Consider the following 18768-nt stretch of genomic DNA (forward strand, 5'->3'; position numbering starts at 1 on the left):
ACACACTCTACTCTTTCTGCTGTGCTTAACTGAGTGTTTCTTTCTCCCTCCCACTGCCCAACCATGTTGCCCAGATACTCTGAGGCGGGGCAGGGGGGCAACTCTCGCTGCAACCACTTTGGGGTGTTTTCCTACATTAAGATAAGTTGCTGTTGACCAGAGATTTCATAACAGACTGTCTTGGTTGTTCCTGAGACTCTGCCTCCCTGGAATAAACTCAAAACCGCAGCTCTCTACCAGAAGCAATCTTTAAAGTCAAATTTAACAGCAAGTCGAGAACTAAGCAAAGCAAGAATAACTTTTCCTTGAATGTAATTAGAGGAAGGTGTTTCAGTCTAGTCACAGTTGGTGTCTCCAGTGTGAGAATTAATACTGCACTATTCGATAGCCCAGGGTTGCTTCAGTTAGAATTCTAAGTGTGCTTCAGGGAATAAAATCACCGTCAATTGTGCTCGAGCAGCTATCCACCCGTGAATGTAATACAGCTTTCTAAAACAAGTGTGGAAACGGAACAATGTATTCTGCAGTGTCTCTCTCTGCCAACTTTTACTGTGGCCTTTATAATCCAGAGTCCTGCCATTTACAGCAGTGAAACCTCCTTTATTCCTGCACGTTTTTGAAATGCTGACCAGCTAAGTTTATTAACTTGAAGGATTAAATTTTGTCAAACTGTACAATATTGCACCAATATCCTGGAACGGGCTCCTGCTGGCTTCTTTCCCGCTGGCTGATATTTGTTTGGTTCCTTCTCTCCCTGTCGTCAGCAGAAACACTTTGCTGCTCTTCCCTGATGCTGCTCCAACATGGACCCAGTGCTACCAATCAATGCCAGTTTCTTCATTCTTGCTGCACCAGCTTCCCCTGGTTGAATTCCATGGTCCTTGTGGCTTGGGGGGGCTGTTCTCTGTCCGACCACTGGTGGATTTGCAACTTATCCAACAATGTCAACACTGAGAGAAATCCAAGCCTCCAGGACTGTGGGATTCACAGGCGGAACTGATGGAGCAAGAATGAGCTGCTATTTTGGGGGGAAAAAATGCATTTACAAAAGGCTTCCTACCCCTAAATGGAGGGGACATATCTTAGAAACATAGAAACATAGAGATAGGAACAGGAGTAGGCCATTCGGCCCTTCGAGCCTGCTCCGCCATTCAATGAGATCATGGCTGATCTTCGTCTGAGATCATAGCTGATCTTACCAGTTCAGTACCCCGTCCCCGCCTTTTCTCCGTAACCCTTAATCCCCTTAGCCTTCAGAAATATATCCAATTCTCTCTTGAAAATATTTATTGAATTAGCCTTCACAGCCCTCTGTGGCAGGGAATTCCACAGGCTCACCACTCTTTGAGTGAAGAAATTCTTCCTCATCTCTGTTTTAAATGATTTGCCTGCTATTTTTAGACTGTGGCCCCTGGTTCTGTGCTCCCCGGCCATTGGAAACATTCTCTCTGAATTCAGCCTGTCCAGGCCTGCCATAATTTTATATGTTTCGATGAGATCCCCTCTCAATCTTCTAAACTCCAGTGAGTACAAGCCCAAACTATTTAATCTCTCTTCGTAGGTCATTCCCGCCATTCCAGGTATCAGCCTGGTGAATTGCCGTTGCACTCTTTCCATGGCAAGAACATCCTTCCGCAGATGGGGCGACCAAAACTGTACACAATACTCCAGATGCGGTCTCACCAGCACCTTGTACAGCTGTAGTAAGGTATCCCTATTCCTATACTCGAACCCCCTTGATATGAAGGCCAACATACCATTTGCCTTCTTAATCGCCTGTTGCACCTGCATGCTCTCCTTCAGTGACTGGTGCACAAGAACACCCAGGTCCCTCTGCACTTCCCCATCTCCCAATCTATTGCCATTTAGATAATAATCTACCCTCCTGTTTTTACCCCCAAAGTGGATAACCTCGCATTTATCCACATTATAGTGCATCTGCCACGTATCCGCCCATTCCCCCAACCTGTCCAAATCGCACTGTAGCCTCCTGACATCCTCATCAGAGCCCACCCCTCCTCCTAGTTTAGTGTCGTCAGCGAATTTGGAAATATTGCATCCAATTCCCTGATCCAGATCATTTATATATATATTGTGAACAGCTGGGGTCCCAGGACAGATCCTTGCGGCACCCCGCTGGTCACTGCCTGCCACTCCGAAAACGAGCCGTTTATTCCAACTCTCTGTTTTCTATCCGCCAGCCAGTTCTCTATCCACGTTAATACTTTGTGGCCACATCCTATTTAAATAGGATGAATTACATGGTTTTGCTAGCTTCTCAAGGATTGGATGTCTTCAATCTCCTTCTGCTCCCTGGGGTCCAGTCTGTGTACTCATTGCCTTGAGGCAGGACTGACAGAAAGCAATCTTTGTAAAACTGGTCATTTGGATTTGGCCTGCACACATGGAGTAGGTTGAAACCTCATTATTGTGCATGGTGGACTTGCAAAATGGTTCCTCTTTGGCCATAATTGGCACAAATTTGTGGTGTGTTTCTATGGTGAAAGTATCTCCACTGGCTACAGCTACCTGAAATTTAATGTGCAGTGACACCTAGACTTCCACGCTTAGTTAGTTATTAATTCGAATGCTTCAACAGCAGATGTAGTCAACTGCACAATCTTAATATAAAGAGCTCAACGTCGCTAATCCGGGCTGACCTGGAGGGAAATAACAACAGAAAATGCTGGAAAAACTCAGCAGGCCAGGCAACATCCGTGGAGAGAGAAATAGAGTCAACGTTTCAGATCGTTAGATTCTGTGTCACCTTCGCCTTGCACAAGGTGCTGTTACATCACATCTCACAAGTGGATCAGAGCTCGTGTACACTGCGCTACTCTCTTTTCGCCCTTCTCTTCCCCCGCCCCCCCCCCCCCCCCCCAAAAAAAAGTCGAGGCTGGTAGTCGACTGAAAATGTCAAAACGAGATTGATAGATTTTTGTTAGGGAAGGATATTGAGAAATATGGAACCAAGACGGGTAATTGGAGTTAAGAAATGGATCAGCTGTGATCCAATTGAATGGCGGAACAGGCTCAAGGGGCTGAATGATCTACACCTGTTCCTGGGTTCCACAGTTCAACCATGCCCAGATGTGCAGTGCACTAGTCCACCTTTTGGAATGGAGCTACAATTAGAGTAATGAAGATCGGATACTAATTGGGGAGAGCAGTATGTAGAGGTCACCGATGTTTGATTCAGCGAGCACTGTTCACTCGTCTATTGACTCATGAACATGATTGCACGTGATAGGCCAATGGATGGGAAGATCGGCATAGACCAGCGATGGCCTATTGGAGCAGGTTGGACTCTCGCCCACTTTTTTTTCCTTGAGTGAGCCTATTTTATGCAACAGCTGTTAGTAAATCATGTTTGTTTTTGCACTTTAGTGTGAAATGTAATTTTTCACGTGTGTAATAACTGTGATTGGAGCGACCTCTCCCCCTGTACATTCCAGATGTGTTGCTGCAGCTGCTGTGCATTCAGTCCCATCACGGTGCTGCTACCAGATAGGTGGCTGGTTAAACCGAATTCAACTTGCAAGAGTGGCAGATCTGTGGAACAGTTAATGAAGGCTTCGATTGGATAATTGTTGCTGCTGTGTGGAGTCTTGTAATGCAGTGTACACATGAGCTCTGATGCTTGTTAAAGTAATATTTGGTGTTCAAACCTCATGAATGCAATGCTTTGACTTGGGGAGTTTCTGGCATACCCACAACCACTAAGTAATTAATTTTTGGTACAGATTATGTCCCTTTATCAACTCGTAGACTTGGCCTTCATGTCCACCTGTGCCAACTGTTAGTACGTGGTTGCATTTCTGGCGTCCGGCTTTTTGAACTTTAAACAGTTCTCCCAGAATTGCTCCCAGACTTCCCTCCCCTTCATTACTGAAGACTTAAAATCCAGCAGGAAGACGGTCCCATGGGTGCCCGAGTGGTTGTTCATGTGAGTCTAGACTTTTGAGTGTTGGCGGTCATTTTGGTCATCACAGAATCCCCACAGTGCAGCTAGAGGCCATTTCGGCCCATCGAGCCTGCACCGACACATATCTCGCCCTATCCCCGTAACCCCACGTATTTAATCCCCTAACACTAAGGGTCAATTTATCATAGCCAAACCAACCTAACCCACACATCTTTGGACTGTGGGAGGAAACCGGAGCACCCGGAGGAAACCCACGCAGACACAGGGAGAATGTGCAAACTCCACACAGACAGTTGCCCGAGGCCAGATTTGAACCCGGGTCCCTGGCGCTGTGAGGCAACAGTGCTAACCACTATGCCACCGTGTCATGGAGAACATCGCACCCAAGTCTGATCCTGTCCTCGTGAGCCGTCCAAATGCATTCGCTTTTCAGTTGGCGTCACCGGATAGTGATCAGGAACGGAGAACCTGACTGATTTTTGTCCCCTCCCTAGCCCAGGGCCGCTGAGGCCTGCTGCAGCATCCCAGCTGCTGCTCTGGTTGAGCTGAGCTAATTTAGTACAGACCTGGGATTAAAACTTGAGGCATTCTAATCTGTGTGGCTGAGTTACATGCTGACATTACCAGCTGAACTATTGGTGGAGCTTATTTTAACAAACGGAATAAAAAGGGATTTGGTCAAATAAATAGAGAAACTGTTTCCGCGGGTTGGAAACCAGAGGACACAGATTTAAGATCATCGGTGAGGGGGGAAAGAGGAAAATGAGTTGTTGTGATCTGGAATGCACTGCCTGAAAGGATGGTGGCAGCAGATTCAATCTTAACTTGTAAAAGGGAATTGGATGAATACTTAAAAGGAAAAAAATTGCAGGGCTGTGGGGAAAGAGCAGGGGAGTGGGACTGATTGGAGAGCTCTTTCAAAGAGCCGGCACACACACGATGGGCCGAATGGCGGCCTCCTGTGCTGTAAGATTCTATGAAAATAGAGAAGTTCAACTTATTTACTGATGGCTTTATTATTGATGGTCTTTGTTTGTATAGAATGAAAGAAATGGATGTCCAGGGTAGTTGATGCAACTAATGCTGAAATTTATTTCATACATTTATAGTATGTTTTAAAAAAAAAAAAAGTAATTCTCTGGGTGTGGCGTCGCTGGCAATGCCAACATTTATTGCCCATCCCTAGTTGCTGAGTGAAGGTGGTGGTAACTGAGTGTCTTGCTGGACCACTTCAGAGGGCAGTTAAGAGTCAGCCATGTTGTTGTGGGACTGGAGTCACGTATAGAACGGCAGGCTTCCTTCCCTCAAGGACATTAGTGAACCTGTTGGGTTTTTAACGACAATCCGACAGCTTCACGCTCACTTTTACTGATGCCAGCTTTTTATTTCCAGAATATATATATATATTTTTTAAACTGGCTTCAAATCCTCAAACTTCCATGGTGGGATTTGAACTTGCGGTCTCTGGATTACTGGTCCAGCCCTATTGGATTACCAGTCTAGTTTGGAATCGAAATATTATAGGAATCAAATTATACGCATAAATGCAATGAAAGCCCACAGATGTCCTGCATACTTCTGCATTAATCTTTTAATTAACTGATCATCTTGAAATATTTTTGTTTTTAAATCTTTTTGTTAATCTCAAAAACCGGCAGAGACACAAATCGAGATGGATGCAGCACGATGACTTGAGCACTTGCTAATTGCTGCATCAGTCCCGTACGTAACCACTGGGCGGCGACAGATTTGTGTTGTTCCTGTATGTCATGGCTTTTTCTACTCTCTCTCTCTTTTAAGGCAAATCTAAAACCAAGCAGGGAAGACAATCCATCATTAACCCAGACTGGAACTTTGAGAAAATGGGAATTGGCGGCCTCGACAAGGAATTTTCCGACATCTTCCGCCGAGCTTTTGCTTCGAGAGTTTTTCCTGTAGATCTTGTGGAACAGATGGGTGAGTAGTCGCACAGGGTAATGATGCAGTGACTCTAAATGGGAATACTGGTGTAAACATTGAATAGACTTAACATACTCTTATTAATAAAATGTATATATCCTCGGGGCGGGCGGGGGTTGGGGGGGCTTTTCATTGCCTGACGCAATATAAAACATTTCTCAAGTTTTTTACTCCCCTCCCCCCACCAATCTTGCTTTTCTTTAGTATTTTCCTCCATGATTGCACTACTTGCTGCTGTGGGGCCTCTTGTCGGGTGGAGGCTAGTGATTGAGCTGCTGTCATCTCTGGCCCTTGTCAGTGTGGCTCTGATAGATTAGTGGGTGGTGCCGTTGAAGTGAAATGAACTGATGGCTCTGTTCTTGTCATCCTTCTTCTTTCCCTGCTCTCGCAAAAAAAAAAAACATTTTCTGAAGCTGATCACTTGGAGTTTCTCTTGGTTTTTAACCAAGGTCGATGAAACTTCCATTCTCTGCTGTTAACCAGTGCCTGGGACTGCAACACAAGTTTGAAGTAACTGCTATTAAATGCCACATTTCCTACCTGGTTTTTATCCACCTTTTTTATATGTATAAAAAAAAAAATATATATATGGCCTTGTGGAAGGAAAGATCTTGCTGTTATCCAACTGATCAACTTTCTACTGTGGAGTGTTCATTGGTCTTAATTCCTACTGCTTAACAGTCTTGGCCAATATTGTCAAGAAAGGATATGTTGCCCTGTGTTTAGTAACCAGGGGTTGCTTTTGAACATGGTGAATACCAGTGGGCTGCAATCTGGACAAGTAAATCAGTTTAAGATGATTAAAGGAGTTGATGGGGTAGATGGAGAGAAACTATTTCCTCTGGTGGGGGGTGTCCAGAACAAGGGAGCATAACCTTAAAATTAGAGCCAGGCCGTTCAGGAGTGATGTCAGGAAGCATTTCTTCACACAAAGGGGAGTGGAAATCTGGAACTCTCTCCCCAAAAAGCTGTTGAGGCTGGGGGTCAATTGTAAATTTCAAAACCGATTTTTGTTAGGCAAGGATTTTTAAGGGTTACATAACCGAGGTGGGTAGATGGAGTTGGCTGCAGATCAGCCATGATCTAATTGAATGGCGGAACAGCTTGGGGGGGGGGGGGGGGCTTTTTTAAATTCATTTATGGGATGTGGGTGTCGCTGGCAAGGCCAACATTTATTGCCCATCCCTAATTGCCCTTGAGAAGGTGGTGGTGAGCCGCCACCTTGAACCGCTGCAGTCTGTGTGGTGAAGGTACTCCCACAGTGCTGTTAGGGAGGGAGTTCCAGGATTTTGACCCAGCGACGATGAAGGAACAGCAATATATTTCCAAGTCAGGATGGTGTGTGACTTGGAGGGGAACTTGGAGGTGGTGGTGTTCCCATGCGCCTGCTGCCCTTGTCCTTCTAGGTGGAAGAGGTCGCGGGTTTGGGGGGTGCTGCCGAAGAAGCCTTGGCTATATAGCCTACTCCCGCTCCTATATTCCCACACATTTGCTTGGGATTATTATTACCTTGGTAATGGGTTTAATTCCAGTTCCCTTGACTTGAATGAAGCACCTTTTGATGCAGGCAATGGAAGGTTCGCCACTCAATGAAATGCAACTTTACTGGAGGTTCTTGCATGAGGTGTTCATAGTCCAGCCCCATTCCTTCTTGTAATCAAATGTAGGGTGTCCAGTGATACAACATACACCCTGTATGAGATGTAATGTTAAATGTTCTCCTGTAATTCTGAAATGTTCTTAGAAAATCACATTATTTAAAATCATTCTTCTCATTACACTGTGCAACCTTTGGGTAAAAGATTAGAGTTTAGGCTGGTGTAAATTTACCAACTAGTTTCTCTCTAAGTTTATAGAATGAATTGGGCAGTAGCACGGAAAAGTCGCCCTTAATCCAGACATTTTAGTGGGGGGGGGGAGGAGGAGACCATTTTTAAACGAACTGCTTCCACTCGTCCTTCCTGGTGACGCTCCTCTCATCGTCCCTATTGTATTTGTAAGAAGAAAACGAAGACTTGCATTTATATAGCGCCTTTCACGACCGCAGGACGTCCCAAAGCGCTTTACAGCCAATTAAGTACTTTCGCAGTCTCGTCACAGTTATAATGTAGGAAACGCGGTAGTCAATTTGCACACAGCAAGCTCCCACAAACTGCAGTCTGATAATGACTAGATAATCTGTTGTAGTGATGTTGATTGAGGGATAAATATTGGCCAGGACACCAGAGGGATAACTCTCCTGCTTTTCTTCAATGGAATTTTTTACGTCCACCCGAGAGCAGACGGGGCCTTGGTTCAACGTCTCGTCTGAAAGATGTAACGAGTGTTCGCATCAAAACGCAGCAGCCTCTTGGCACTATCTGGCCAGGCCAGGATAGTAAGGCAGTGTGCCCACAGGCACTGCAGTCTTCATAACCTTGAGGATTGGCTTGTTGCAGGTCAACCACGATGTTCTGTTGAGATGGTGCTTCTCCTAACCGGTCACTAATCAATCCAATAAGGAATTCCGGAACAATCCTCTTTGCTCAGAGTGGTGAGAATGTGGAACTCGCTGCCATATGGAGTGGTTGAGGCAAATAGAAAGAAAAAAGAAAGAAAGAAATAGCATAGATACGTTGAAGGGGAAGCTCGTTAAGTACATGAGGGAGAAAGGAATAGATGAATATGTCGATACGATGAGATGAAGTAAACGAGTGGGAGAAGGTTTGTATGGAGCAGAAACACCAGCATAGCTTGTTTGTTGCTGTGCTGTAAATTCTGTAACCAGTGGGATAGATCCAGAATAGTAAATAACCAGGGAATCCACGAGTGGAGCTAATTTACAGAACAAACGGGAAACTGTACAGCCTCCGTCGCCTTCAGTCCAGATCCAAGGTCGTCCCTTCCTCTGTCGTTGAATTACAGTATGCAGATGACGCTTGCGTCTGCGCACACTCGGAGGTCGAACTCTAAGCCATCATTAACACCAGAGTACAATGGCAACATGTTCCCATAAAGGTCAAGGGTGGGACCAACAAGCCCAGGGAACCTTGGATGTCAAGGGATATACGAGAATGGATTAGGGGAAAAAAAGGGGGGCTTTTGGCAGATACGAAGGACTAAAGACAGAGGAAGCCCTAGAAGAGTATAAAAAGTGCAGGGGGATACTTAAAAAAGAAATTAGGAGAGCAAGGAGGGGCCATGAAATAACACTGGCGAGCAAAATAAAGGAAAATCCTAAGGTGTTTTATAAGTATATTAAGGGCACGAGGATAACTAGGGAAAGAGTAGGGCCCATTAGGGACCAAAGTGGCAAGCTGTGTGTAGAGCCAGAGGATGTAGGTTTTAAATGAATTTTTTGCATCTGTGTTCACTATGGAGAAGGACGATGTGGACATAGAAATCGGGCAGGGGGACTGTGATATACTTGAACATATTAACATCGAGAGGGAGGAGGTACTAGCGGTTTTAGCAGGCTTAAAAGTGGATAAATCCCCAGGCCCAGACGAGATGTATCCCAGGCTACTATGTGAGGCAAAGGAGGAGATTGCAGGGGCTCTGACACAAATTTTCAGAACCTCTCTGGCCACAGGGGATGTGCCAGAAGACTGGAGAACAGCTAACGTAGTACCATTATTCAAGAAGGGTAGTAGGGATAAACCAGGGAATTACAGGCCAGTGAGCCTAACATCAGTGGTAGGGAAATTATTGGAAAACATTCTGAGGGACAGAATTAGTCTCCACTTGGAGAGGCAAGGATTAATTAGGGATAGCCAGCATGGCTTTGTCAAGGGAAGATCATGTCTGACCAATTTGATTGAATTTTTCGAGGGGGTGACTAGGTGTGTGGATGAGTGTAGTGCAGTGGATGTGGTTTACATGGATTTCAGTAAGGCTTTTGATAAAGTCCCGCATAGGAGACTGGTCAGGAAGGTAAGAGCCCATGGGATCCAGGGTGCCTTGGCACATTGGATCCAAAACTGGCTTAGTGGCAGAAGGTAGAGGGTGATGGTGGAAGGTTGTTTTTGTGACTGGAAGCCTGTGTCCAGTGGGGTACCGCAGGGATCGGTGCTGGGTCCCTTGCTGTTTGTGGTCTACATTAATGATTTGGATGTGAATGTAAAAGGTATGATCAGTAAGTTCGCAGATGACACGAAAATTGGTGGGGTGGTGAATAGCGAGGAGGGAAGCCTCAGGCTACAGGACGATATAGATGGGTTGGTCAGATGGGCGGAACAGTGGCAAATGGAATTTAACCCTGAAAAGTGTGAGGTAATGCATTTTGGACGGACTAACAAGGCAAGGGAATACACAATGAATGGTAAGACCCTTGGAAAGACAGAGGATCAGAGGGACCTTGGTGTGCATGTGCATAGATCCCTGAAGGCAGCAGAACAGGTGGATAAGGTGGTTAAAAAGGCATATGGGATACTTGCCTTCATTAGCCGAGGCATAAATATAAGAGCAGGGAGGTTATGATGGAGCTGTACAAAACGCTGGTAAGGCCACAGCTGGGGTACTGTGAGCAGTTCTGGTCGCCACACTATAGGAAGGATGTGATTGCTTTGGAGAGGGTGCAGAGGAGATTTACCAGGATGTTACCTGGGCTGGAGCGCTTCAGCTATGAAGAAAGACTGGACAGGCTGGGGTGGTTTTCCTTGGAGCAGAGAAGGCTGAGAGGGGACCTGATTGAGGTGTACAAAATTATATGGGGCATAGATAGGGTAGATAGAAAGGAACTTTTCCCCTTGGTAGAGGGGTCAATAACAAGGGGGCATAGATTCAAGGTAAGGGGCAGGAGGTTTAGAGGGCATTTGAGGAAAAACTTTTTCACCCAGAGGGTGGTTGGAATCTGGAACTCACTGCCTGAAAGGGTGGTCGAGGCAGGAACCCTCAACATTCAAGAAGCATTTGGATGAGCACTTGAAAGGCCATAGCATACAAGGCTACGGACCAAATGCTGGAAAATGGGATTAGATTAGATTAGACAGGGCTTGATGGCCGGCGTGGACGCGATGGGCCGAAGGGCCTTTTTCTGTGCTGTATAACTCCATGACCTTCACCGAAGCGTACGAGAGCATGGGCCTTACACTAAACATCCGTAAGACAAAGGTCCTCTACCAATCTGCCCCCGCCACACAGTACTGCCCCCCCGATTATCAAAATTCATGACACAAGCCTTGGACAACGTGGACCATTTTCCATACCTCAGGAGCCTACTGGCAACAAGGGCAGACATCGATGACTAAGTCCAACATTGCCTTCAGTGTGCCAGTGCAGCCTTCGGTTGCCTGAGGAAGAGCGTGTTTGAAGACCAGGTCCTCAAACCCGGCACCAAGCTCATGGTCTACAGAGCAGTAGTAATACCTGCCCTCCTGTATGCCTCAGACATGGACCATGTACACCAAGCACCTCAAAACACTGGAGAGGTACCACCAACGCTGCCTCCGCAAGATCCTGCAAATCCATTGGCAGGATAGGCGCACCAACGTCAGTGTTCTTGCTCAGGCCAGCATCGAAGCTTTGACCACGCTCTATCAACTCCGATAGACAGGTCACATTGTCCGCATGCCCGATACGAGACTCCCAAAACAAGCGCTCTACTCGGAGCTCTGACACAGCAAGAGAGCCCCAGGTGGGCAGAGGAAACGCTTCAAGGACACCCTCAAAGCCTCCTTGAAAAAGTGTAACATCCCCACCGACACCTGGGAATCCCTGGCCCAAGACCGCACAAAGTGGAGGAGAAGCATCCGGGAAGGCGCCAAATACCTCGAGTCTCTTCGCCGGGAGCAAGCGGAAGCCAAGCGCAAGGAGCGCACGTCAACCCAAGCACCCCACCCACCTGCCGTCTGCCCCACCTGTGACAGAGACTGTAGGTCCCGACTTCACCTGAGAACTCATTTTTAATGTGGAAGCAAGTCCTCTTTGGCTCCGAGGGACTGCCTAAGGAGAAGAGATAGACCTGTTTGTTGCTGCGCTGTAAATTCTATGTAACCAGTGAGTGATAGATACAGAATAGTAAATAACCAGGGAGTCCACGAGTTAATAAAAAGCCCTGCGCCTAATGCAATTTCTGAATCCAAACTAGAAATTCCTGTTTACAAGCTCGGCTAGTCTAGGGTTAAAAAAAAATTACATTTGCACCAGTTCAAAAATATTAATTTGAATCGGTGCCCAAAAGCCTTGACTTGGGGCAGGGGGGGGACAGTGATTGAATTACGTTGCTGCTCTCTCTCTCCATTCAATGTTTTCACTTTCTACCATTCATGTGATGTCTGATTCCTCTGCTGTATTGTGGCCAGATTGCATGGGTCACACACCTGCTTCAGTGGGCGAGGTTCTGCTCCGTGAGGATTAGTGGCGGCTGACAGCAAACCTCCCAGGTCCAAGCCGTGATCCACCGGCACACCTGGCTTATCACCTGAACTTCGAAACACCCCAACAGCACGCCGCGCAGAAGTAAAAGACGAAGTAATAACCTTTAATGCGCCATCTTCGAAATGCCATCTAAACCCTGATAAAAAGTTAATTTAGCGAAAGGCTTAACTTGCCAGCATTGTGGGGTCATCTCTTCGATTGGCTGTCAAACATTCAGGTGGTTTCATTACTGGGACAATGTTGACGTGTCCAGAATGTGCGCTCAACATTTTCTGGCATGGCTTCAGATTCTTGGCTTGTTTAAGCAGCTGTGCACTTATTTCATTAGTAAAAGGAGTCTGTGTTTTTGTGTGTGTACATCTTTTTCCAAAAATGTGGCTATCTTTCTTCCCTTCCCCTCTCCCTCCCCCTCCCCTCACTCCCACTAAAGTTTGGGGGGGGGGGTGATATTTCCAGGATCTATCCTTGTGTTTAACATAATTTAGGTACTAAGTCTCTTTGAAGTAGTTCCTTTGAGAATCTGTTTGTTTAAGATGCTTTACGCCGATAGAGTAGGAAAGTTGGGGGATTTATTGTAATCCTTTAAGTTCTGCTCTAGCACTTCTGCACTGCACCATATAATGCGACAGGATTAACATTTGTTAGGCTATCTGGAGCATTCCTTTTTTATAGGAATAAAGAGCAGGCCTAAGCATAAGTGATTTGAGGCATTCTCCACATATTGGGACATTTTGTGGTGCAATTTGGGCTTGGGTTGCTTTTGCCTGTGTATATTATAAAAAACTCCTTCCTTTCTCCACTCCTGTCCCTTGATTTTCTTGCTCCATGTGAAGGTGCTAACTCTTGCAGGGGTGCAGGTTTTGGACCTCATTAAGTGGCCATTGGTTGTGTGTGCTTTGGTAGACTATTTGGCCATGCAAGGCATCACAGCAGGACCCAGTGCTGTCCTTGTGAATGACCAGTCTGGCAAGGGTCACAGAATAGTCATCAGGAGTGGAACCCACTGTGCTTGTTGTTTCTCTCTTTCTCTCCCCCCCCCCCCTCTTAACCCTGTAACAATAAGGGCTATAGTACAACCTACTGTTACACAGACTGAGATCAGCTAACGCAGCAAAGACTTAGATTCCAACCTGGGTCCTTCTGGTCTGTGTCGCTTAATGCCACAATGGGTGGTGATTTAACACAGAGCTATCGGGGGAGCTTATCAAAATCTTTGCTCAGATGTAGGAATGTTCACCTGTGAGTCACTAGATAGCAGATGAATGGGGTTCTGTGATTAGTGAAATATTTTTCAATTCTAACTATGTTACGGTCTTCAGTACAACAAAAACCTCAGGTCAGGTTTGGATGAAAGGGTGATTGAAGAAAGTTAAATTATCCCTTCTCTATTCCTCCAAGACTGGTAAACATGAAATCACATTTAGAGATGGCAGTGGCACAGATTCAGATGCTGTGTGCCAGGGCACGGTGGAGATGAAGAATCTTTGTAGCAGTCCTACACATGTGGGCTTCCAGCTTGCTCGTGCTGTTTAATAAAAGCAGGTAGGGGCCAGTTGTTGTCGTCATCAGCATCTTGGGCTGTTGTCTGATACTTCGGTTCATGTGCTCATAACACCTCGTACCGCAGGCCGGGGTACAACTCGTGTCAGACAGAAGGACCAAAGGAGTGGGACGGGGCAAGGTGAAGTGGAAAGGCTGAGAGTTGGTGAAAGTAAGCAGGGTGACTCCAGCAGTCAGCTATTGCATATTAGAACTACGCTGGCATCATTCATGGTGTAACCTTCTCCCTCCCTCTATTTCTAATTCTTGTTCGCACATGGATGAAAGGATGAGCAGGCCATTTCCTGTCAGTATTCCTGTGCAAAGTCATTTGGAACATGGTGTGAGCACAGCCAGAGTTGAATTCTTTCCCTTTTTCTCACCTTGTATGTGGCACCTTCCCCACCCCCTTTCTGGGATGTAAGGTGCCAATCGTGGCTCAGTTGGTAGCACCCTCTCCTTCGAGTCAGAAGGTTGTGGATTCACGTCCCACTCCAGAGACTTCAGCACATAAATCTAGGCTGACACTCTGAGGGAGTGCTGCACTGTCAGAGGCGCTGTCTTTTTCGGATGAGAAGTTAAACCAGTCTGCCGCCTCAGGCGGACGTAAAAGATCCCATGAAAATATTTAGAAGCCCCGGTATCCTGGCTAATATTTATCCCTCCATCATTACTGGTCAGTATCACATTGCTGTTTGTGGGAGCTTGCTGTGCGCAAATTGGCTGCTGCGTTTCCTACATTACAACAGCGACTCCACTTCAAAAGTACGTCCTTGGCTGTAAAGTGCTTTGGAACGTCCTGAGGTCGTGAAATGCAATTGATTCTTTCATTCTAACCAGGAATGACTTTAGCTCCTAACACTGCATGATGCAGCTCACCAACAGGATATGTGATCTTTAATTTTTACCCCAATCAGCTTGTCCTTGCATCTTCATGTGCAGTCCTTTGATGTTTCTCTGTTTCCTTCCTCTGCTTCTTGCATGTTCTCTCAAGTTATCCCAGATCCTTCTGATTTTATCTATTTAAAAAAAATTGAAACATCAGACAAGGTTCCTGCTCCTGATTACTAATATATTACCACTGGAAAGTCGGTGTATGAGGATCTCTGGTGACGGGGGCAGGATTGTACTTGGCCACGATGCACCCCCTGGTTGAATGGCCCGACAACATTCACGGTCTAGGTTCACAGATGAAGAGCTACTCGACCAGCTGTTGCCTGTGGAAGCCGTATTGCACAACGGGAGGTGGGGAGTCGATTGGGAGGGGGGATTGATGAGAGAAAATGTGAAACTTGGTGGTGTCCGTATGCAGCCTCCCGCCACCCCCCCCCCCCCCCCCCCAGACTCAGGTGACTGGGCTTCAGGAGCCACCAGTGAAACCGAATGTTCTAATTAATGCTTCTTAGCACCAGGTAGCTGAGAACAAATATTAAATAATTCTCCTGAGTTTTTTGTTTACATTATCGAGAGAAACTTTGTCAGTGGCCTTATGAGAGGAGCTTTCTGCCTAATTAACATTTATTACAAGTGTCTGGAGTTTTCCTTTTTCAGTAGCTTGGCAAATTGTCAATGTCAGTCAACTATGGCATTCAAAGCGCTAAAGTGGTGTTTGTTTTTGATGTAGATTTTCTCTTTAATCTTTACAAGTTGACGAATTAATAGCACTCGGCATTCACCGGTTAACCACGTAACTAACACCCGAGGAGGTTTACAGTAGCTTGCATTCCAAGCTACAGTGAGGAGAAATTCTGTGTAGAATTAACTCTGTGGCATTGTTCAATAGAACAGTTAACATTAGAAGCTGTGACTGTGCTGCTACTTCAAGTTGCTCATTGGCAAATTCAGGCCTCCTCCTTTACCTTATTGATGTTGCCCCTTCTCCTCCCCCATGGGGGGAACAATTAAATGTGCAGGATTTTCATTGTATGGTTTTGGGGGAAACCTTTTTTAAAACAAAAATATATTTTTTTAATTACATAGAATTTACAGCATAGAAACAGGCCATTCGGCCCAACTGGTCGATGCTGCACAGGTGGTTCCTCCCACCCCTCTTCATCTAACCCTAGCAGCGTAACAATTTTTTAATTGTGAATCTGTGCTCCAAGGAGAATGCAGCTTAGCACTGCGTGACCTGGCCCCTTCTCTTCTTGCCTCCTCCCAGCTTGAAATGCTTGCACCTCTTGAAGGCCAGCGTTCCTTTGGGCGGACAGTTGGGCTCCGTGCATTCCACCTTCAGCACAATCATCTTCGCGGCTTTAGCCCTCTATCGGAATACAGCCTTTGTCCACCGTAACCGCTTTGCTTTCTGTCGTAACGCCTCTAAATGTGGCATGAGCACAGCTGTTGTTTTTTTTTTCTGGCTGTGCTTAACCCAATTTACCTTTTTCAGATGGTTTTGTTTTGGGGTGGTTCCAAACAGCTTGTGTAACTTTAAATGGGGCGGTCGAGTGTTGTCCCCTACCCCTTCTAACTGCCTGTAACAATTAACACCATTTTTTTGCTGGGTGTTTGTATCATTAGGGCAAATGATTTGGTGTGGCATGATCTTTTGTTGAGTTGCTATGATTACTGTCATTGTGCAAGAGCTGTCCCAGATGCAGTGACAATGTTGGTGTCTGAGCAATAAATTACTTGCCTTAATAATAATGCAAAAAACGTCTTTAAGAAATAGCGCTCTGCAGCTCCAGTTTGGTGCATGTTGCTTGCCCTCGGTGCCCTTTATGGGTTAAACCTTGGTGTGGCAGTGCAGGATGCTGGGGATTGGTGGAGAATCCAGAGATGACTGCTTCCAGCCTAGCTCCTTATTAAATATTTGCTGACTACTTCTATTTGGATTTTCCCAGGTTGTGATAATTATCAATATTGTGGATCAAATACTTTGCTCATCATTCAAAGCTACTTAATGCAACTTGTATGAGTTGGGGGGGGGGAACCAGCTTTGCATCATCAGGAGTACAGAAAGAAGAATTTGCCTCTAGAACTTTTCACAACCTCAGGACATCCCAAAGCACTTTTGAAGTGCAGTCACAGTTGCAATGTAGGGAAAGGCGGCAGTCAATTTGTACACGGCAAGACCCCACAAACAGCAATGAGTTAATCTCCAGATAATCATGTTTTTTGGTGATGCTGCTGAAGGATAAATATTGGCCAGGACACTGGGGAGACTCCCCTGCTCTTCTAATCGATGATATACAGGAAACTTGCGATTAACCGGCCCCTAAATAACCAGAAATGTCGGTTAACTGGCAAAATTCAGGAGTCTGTTTCAGCTAACTTTTATAACTTGCACAGCAACAAATTGAGGAAGGCAAGGGTTTGGCTGCAGCTGTTGCTAAGCTACAGAGACGCTTGCAACTTGTGGACGTTGTTCTGAAGCTGGGTTTGTTGCTTCATACGGAGCTCTAAGGTCCGTATCTTTCACTATAGCGTTCGGTTATCCGGAATTGTTGCTGAACCGGCACCACATCGGTCCCGTCCGTGCCGGATACCAGAAAGTTTCCTGTATGATCTATTCCCATGATTCCGTATCCGTTTAGTAAGCTTCATTGGGTATTTTTGCAGGTCAATACAATTAGGTACGTATGCTTCTCTTGTCCCTCAAACAGCCCCAGCTGTGATGGCCACCTATTCACCACTTGTCCCCATAACCTCTTGCCTGTTTCCTTCTCTCTTTTATTAATGTAGTAAAACCAAAAGTCCTCCAGTGGAAAACAAGATTATATTTCTCCACCAGTGTGTGCACATGCTCTTTATAATCAAGGTAAGGAGTATAATATAAAGGTACCCTTTGATTAATACCATGCCCTTTTAAGAATCGTATCCCTCCACTGCTCCAATCTGGGGAAAGGGTAATTACCAGCACCTCCAATATAGTGCATTTAAAATTGATAAAACAAAATCTGCAACCCTCCCCCCACCCCCAATGATCTAATGTGACTCATCCTGGATTCTTTACCTTGGTTCAAGACCATTCTCAAACATGTGCTAGGATTCCATGCCTGGTTCATATCTCCAGTAGGTGTCCTAGCTTGAGGACAGGTGACCAAAAGCCTTGGAGGTAGGTTTTAAGGAGCATCTTTACATAGGATTACATAGGATATAGAGTTAAATGGGCTTGATCTAGTAGCCATTACAGAGACGTGGTTGCAAGGTGGCCAAGGTTGGGAACTAAATGTTCCAGGGTACTTGACGTTTTGAAAAGACAGGCAGAATGGAAAACGAGGGGGAGTAGCCCTGATAATAAAGGATGACATAAGGACAGTAGCGAGAAAGGATCTCGGCTCGGAAGATCAGGAAGTAGAATCAGTATGGGTGGAGATAAGGAATAACAAGTGACAGAAAACACTGGTGGGAGTAGTATATAGGCCCCCTAACAGTAGCTATACTGTTAGATAGAATATTAATCAAGAAATAGTAGGAGCTTGTAACAAAGGTAATGCAATAATCGTGGGAGACTTTAATCTTCATAGACTGGACAAACCAAATTGGCAAAGGCAGTCTGGAGGACAAGTTCATGGAATGCATTCGGGACAGTTTCCTAGAACAATATGTCATGGAACCAACCAGGAAACAGGCTATTTTAGATCTTGTATTGTGTAATGAGACAGGGTTATTTAGCAATCTTCTGGTAACGGATCCTCTAGGGCAGAGTGATCATATGATAGAATTTCACATTAAGTTTGAGAGTGACTTGCCTAAGTCCGAAATTCGATTCTTAAACTTAAATAAAGCCAGTTACATAGGTATGAGGGGTGAGTTGGCTAAGATAGATTGGAAAAGTAGATTAAAAGGTATGGCGGTATATAACCAATGGCTAGCATTTAAAGGAATATTTCATAATTCTCAACAAAAATACATTCCATTGAGAAACAAAAACTCCACGGGAAAAGTGAGCCATCCGTGGTTAACTAAAGAAGTTAAGGATAGCATTAGATTGAAAGACGCTTAACATTGTGAAGAATGATACTAAGCCTGAGGATTGGGAGAGT

General features: G+C 45.5%; 1 protein-coding gene across 1 annotated transcript in view; it reads left to right on the top strand.

Moving 5' to 3' along the window:
• nsfa (N-ethylmaleimide-sensitive factor a) overlaps positions 1 to 18768 on the top strand; it is a 294195-nt gene that overhangs the window by 113762 nt on the left and 161665 nt on the right. The window contains exon 8 of the mRNA XM_085966605.1: positions 5726 to 5881. Within this exon, the coding sequence (XP_085822731.1) occupies positions 5726 to 5881 (156 nt within the window). The remainder of the gene's footprint in view (positions 1 to 5725; positions 5882 to 18768) is intronic.

The sequence above is a fragment of the Somniosus microcephalus genome, chromosome 24 (genome assembly GCF_052327205.1).
Source record: "Somniosus microcephalus isolate GS21.2 chromosome 24, FLI_Smic_1.0, whole genome shotgun sequence".
Classification (NCBI taxonomy): Eukaryota; Metazoa; Chordata; class Chondrichthyes; order Squaliformes; family Somniosidae; genus Somniosus; species Somniosus microcephalus.